We start from the raw sequence: 5,456 nt of genomic DNA, 5'->3' as shown, positions 1-5,456 counted from the left end.
AATTTTAGGTTCTTTTCAGAGAGTATATCAAAAGCTGGTTGAAGTCGTGAATGGTCAGATTATAGCTCCTTCAAGGTTGGAAGCTATGCTTACTATTTGTGAAATAGTTGGTTTAATTTTAGCTACAAGTGTAAGTTGTATTTGTGTAGTTTAACCCCTTCAACCTTTGGACCTGGTTTCTAAGAGAACCATACAACGCTGGAACATCTCACTTGTGCGTGAAATGGCTGACCACGTACCGTTGCCACGATATGGACTGGCACTATCAAGGATCTGGCTAATTTAGCAACTCTCGCATTGTTATATTCAAAGCTGTGTGGGCTGTACATTCACTATATTTTGAACAACACGTTCTGACGTCACGCCCCCAGTGGCACAGCGGTATGTCTGCGGACTTACAACGCTAGAATCTGGGTTTTGATACCCGTGGTGGGCAGAGCACAGATAGCCCATTCTGTAGCTTTGTGCTTAATTACAAACAACTAAACAACAGCAACTGACGTCATAGTGGTAAGTATGCATTCTCCTTGAAAGACATAATACATGTGTATCTATTCTAGATGGTCTTTTTGTAGATAAGGTCGGATAGTGGCCTTTTGGTGGTGATATTTAACCTTATATTGCTAGCTAACCTTCTGACCTTTCACAGATTGAATTGACTTGTAGTTTTGAAATATGACTTGTTAGTAAAGCTATGAATATTGTGAATTACTAACAACCTATTGCACTCACAAAATTGTCCAACAGACTTCAACCTTACGTATATCGAAAACGTCTGGGAGACAAGTCGTTAATTTGTGTGCCTTACTAACAGTTAATGCTTTGATGCCCTTACTGAGTGATTGCTCGACATTGCATTTCATTGTGTTTATTTTAAATCTTTTTACGATGAATATTTTATTTTGTTTTTCTTACTATTTGCTTTACTTTTCATTTGTTGTTCATGTAGATTTCATAGCACCTTGAATGTCACCTAAGAGAAACGATTATATAACATTTTATAGCCTATCATTAATTTGTAATTCTCTGACTTTGTTCCAAGTCTAGAAGGCATGCAAATGAGTTTCGTTGGATCTGTAGGGTCACTAATGGCTAACAGTGGACTCGAAGAGGTCATGCAATTTGCGATTGGTAGACTTAATCGTATGTTAGCAAAACAAAAATTCCCTCAAAATAAGAGAGCCTTAAGGGTTGTTTTGGAAGAATTGTTACATCTTCTGATCTACATTGCTGAGAGTCATGACGATCTTATGTCCATTCTGGAAAAACAAGCCAGGTGCAACAGAATATCAAAGATTTAGGTTGACAACCTTATTAAACCTGTGTTCATTATTATGCTCTTCATATGGGTAGAGCAGAGAGTAGACTGGGCTCTTCATCTCTGGGCTGTAAAGGAGATGATACCTTACTTCTTTGCAGCAGGACATGTGAACTATGCAAGATATGGTTTTTGCTATCTGTGATCAATGGAAAGCCTCCCAGAGGGTCTCTTGAGATGTTTCAGAAATATCAGTACATGATGCGTCACACCCCATGTCTTGGAATGGCATCTGGTCTGATATGTTTATTGGAACAACATTTATGCACTATGAGCATGGACTTAGAGGCATTTTTGGTGTAACTCTCAAGCCATAAATGGTGACAAGGTGGGCTTTGAGTCTTGATATCATCAGCCACCTAGTATATGATGAAGCAGAGATGAGAGACACCATTCAGCAAGCAAAGCAACAATTCACAAAGCAGAGATGCCAGGCCACTGACGCAAAAAACAGAGCGAAAGTTGAACAAAAACTGGAAACCTGCATTAATCCCTTGGCTAATGAGGAACACCCCGTGGGCATAGTGAACATAGTCTCTGGGAGTATATCAATAGATTCTGTCAATGTGGATGATTTCAACCACTATTTGGCAAGAGAGAAATGCTCCAGCATGAAGTGAGATGGGCAGAAATTTCAATGAACTGCTGTCCAAGAAGGTCATTACAATGTTGATCAGCAAAAAGCATAAAAAATTGGAACTGCAGATTGTTTTGGTACGAATCTAATCTATTCAAGAGTTATGGGGCTGCTGAGTTCCCGTGGCTTTATTTTGAGAGATATGTTCTTCCTGGAGCTTGTGCCTGTATCTTCTTCGATGTTTGATGACTGTGGCAAAATGAAAATAATGAAATCAAAGACGACATTGAAGACAAAACTTTAATTGGAACAATCAGCTAGGGCATTGCCACATCCTGTGACAACCATACTTGACGGATGTGCTGTGTTGTGTATATAATTCTCTGGCCAAAACTCTGTTTTGTTTTTTGTTTGTTTTTAATTATGCACAAAGCTACACAAGGGCTATCGGAAAAGAAAGGCGCAGCTTGTGACGCCAGTTAACTTGCTTAACTGTGCGGGAAGATCTTGTACAACATTTGTTGCTATAGTCATAGTAACGATCAAATATAATATTCACGGCACTCTTCTCCAACTCGTTAAACACGAAGCTTAGCACATTGTTAAAAAATCCTGAATATTTCTCTGTTTTGGCCGCCCCAAGTGGCACAGCGGTATGTCTACGGACTTACAACGCTAGAAACCGGGTTTCGATACCCGTGGTGGGCAGATCACAATTGCCTCCCCAGTAATTTGCCCTGAAAGTTGCAGAAAATAAATGCCAAATAATTGCAATGATTTGTGATCATCTGCAGAGGAAAGGGAAAAGTCATAAAACCACTGCTACCCATAAGCTTATCGTCATTGGTCCTTCTCCAATTCCATATGAGATATTTAGAGGCTGTTTAATAAAATGAGCTGATCTTGAAACACCACATGAGGAAGCAGATGACATTATCCCTCTTCAAGTCGTGGCTGATGCAAATGATGGAGCGAGCTGCATAAGGGTCATTTGTGACGATACCAATGTGTTTATTCTGCTTATTCTACAAAACCTATCATGTTTGTCCATTGTCTTGCAAGGTGTTAATAGAAGGTACAAGTCAGAAGAGCTGTGTCATAAATATCAGGGCAACAGCAACATAACATGCTGAGATTTCACCTCATCTGCCTGCCATACATGCACTTTTTGGATGTGACATGGTTGCCTTCATGTGGGGAGTTGGAAAAGAAACTGTTCTCAAAGTACTTTTGTTTGGATGTTAGGATGTAATATATGAGGAAGCAATCACATTTGCTTCGAACTGTTATAGCTGTAGAAATGGTGGAAACATGTCCATCCTTAGATATGAAATGTGGCCATCAAGGACTGCCAAAAGAAAGGTAACTGGAGCCCCAACATTGAACTTGCTGCCCCCAAAGACTGAAGCATTTCAATAGAATGTCAAACGATCACATTTCCAACTCTGTATCTGGAAGTCAGCATTAGAGAACAATCCTCCCAATCTCAATCCAACAGGCTTTGGCTCGTTGAAAGATGAAACATCAAAATCTTTTTCACCGATTACTGTACCAGAGGGCATCACCCTCGATCCTCCTGATGTACTCAAGTTAATCATATGTGGTTGTGCAATGGAAAGACCATGTTCCCACACCTCCAGACGTATGTGTGGAAAAGCCCAATTAGCCTCCACATTCTCTTGTAGTTGTCATGTGCAAGAAGACTGCTATGACTGCTGGACAAAGAGGGCTGCTGCTGAAGCAGATGACAATGAAGAAAATGATTATTACAATGAATGTGATGACTAACTGAATGACAGTTTTATTTGGATTGAGTCAGACACTGTATCAGAATATTTCTCCTTTCTGTGTTCACCAAAGATTATCGACGTATTCAAATTTAAGATTGGTGTTATCTAATGCATATGATATACAGTCAATCATTATCCAGCTGTTTTGTGAACATCTTTGATAAGTTTTTAGTACTTTACTTGGAAATGAAAATTGATGTGCCTTGGCTTTTGACAATGAACATTTTAATCAATGTTCAAAATATCAGCTGCCATATTGGATTATGGCCGTATAAATTTCTCTCTTATTGTTGCATATTGTTGAAAAAATACCTGATACAAAATATATGAAGACATAGGCTTTACTTTGAAAGGGAACAGTAGTGAAGTTAACGTAATTTTTAATATTTTTCATTAAAAGAGTTGTCATCTTGGCAACCATCTTGAAATATATTTACATATATTTATGGTTGCAGCTTCAAATTAATTTATTATAAGTTGCTGGTTCTAAAGCATACATTTATATGCAAAAATGCAGTTTTCAGTTCTATAATAATAAAAAAATCATTGTTTATATGAATTTACTTTTATTATAATGACAGCCATCTTGAATATTTCAAATTCCCCAAGGATACCACGTTGGCATCATCCAGATCCTGGTTCAGTACACTTAGTAGTTATAAAAAACATAAAAAAACATTAGTTAAACACCAATGTTTGGCTGCAGGACTATAAGCATAATTAAATGTAAATTACAACCATTGGCACAAAACGAAATTACAATGTACAGAAATATTATAGGCTTTTTCATTTAGACAAGCCTTTCTTAAAGACATTGTTTCAAGAAGTAACTATAGTAATAGTTTTAATCCATAGATAAGTTGGTTTATAAAATATTTAAATACCAAATCTCCCAATCTTCATGTTGCTAGAGATATTCGTACCTATTTTACACAAAAGTTTTACGAAAATTATTTATTTATAGTTAAGCAGCTTTTGTTTTCGGTTGGATAGGGGGATGAGATAGAAACTAAAACATTTTGATTTTTTTTTGTTATCGAGCACTATAAAACGTTCCCATATTATCATTTATTTCACCTGTTTTAACCACTTACACCAATATACATGGTATGTTGTCTGTCAGTCAGTCAGTAGACACTAAAAGGATATCATATCAGAGATCTTTAACGTTGCAGTTTATATTGTCATGACGTCATTGCTACGAATCACGAGAAAAATTGTGCACTCTGTAGGCTACAACACAGCATGACATAAGAACTTCAAAAGCCAGAAACAAAAACATATGTTACTCTTAATTTTGCTTTTGTTTACTCTTGAAACAGAACACTTTCGGAGACTCTGCGCAAGTACATTTAGTACTACTGCTAATTCATTTATATATTGCAGCTGGTATAATTATGTTTTCGTTCCTAGCATACCGGTAGCTTCCAGATGTTAATATAATTATGTTCATGGACTTTGTGTAAATAAGTATTGGGAAAATTTAGGGTGAAAAATCTGATATGTGAAACACGATTGAAGTTTCAGTGTTTCTTGTGGTTAACTACAAATACCTGGATTTTAAATGGATAGTCCTTTGTATTATATTAATACACAAATTTGGAATACGTCACTTTGTAACAGTTTTGGTGTTGTAAGCATACATTAATGTAGTCTAAAACAACAAACTTTCAACACCGTTAACGTAGAAGCACGCTTTAATATAGTGCTCATAAACAGAACCCGAATCAAGATAGCATAAAGAAGTAATATAACTACAGAATAGGTTTTA

General features: G+C 36.9%; 1 protein-coding gene across 1 annotated transcript in view; it reads left to right on the top strand.

Annotated features, from left to right (window-relative positions):
* Positions 1-1,088: 1,088 nt before the first annotated feature.
* The window catches only part of LOC111086774 (synaptic vesicle 2-related protein-like), a 42,972-nt gene continuing 38,604 nt past the window's right edge, over positions 1,089-5,456 (top strand). Inside the window, exon 1 of the mRNA XM_022391009.1 lies at positions 1,089-1,276. Coding sequence (XP_022246717.1) covers positions 1,089-1,276 — 188 coding nt within the window. The remainder of the gene's footprint in view (positions 1,277-5,456) is intronic.

Source organism: Limulus polyphemus, unplaced genomic scaffold, assembly GCF_000517525.1.
Source record: "Limulus polyphemus unplaced genomic scaffold, Limulus_polyphemus-2.1.2 Scaffold1423, whole genome shotgun sequence".
Taxonomy (NCBI): domain Eukaryota; kingdom Metazoa; phylum Arthropoda; class Merostomata; order Xiphosura; family Limulidae; genus Limulus; species Limulus polyphemus.
The sequence above is the reverse complement of the archived record's forward strand: the minus strand, read 5'-3'. Positions and strand labels throughout refer to the sequence as shown.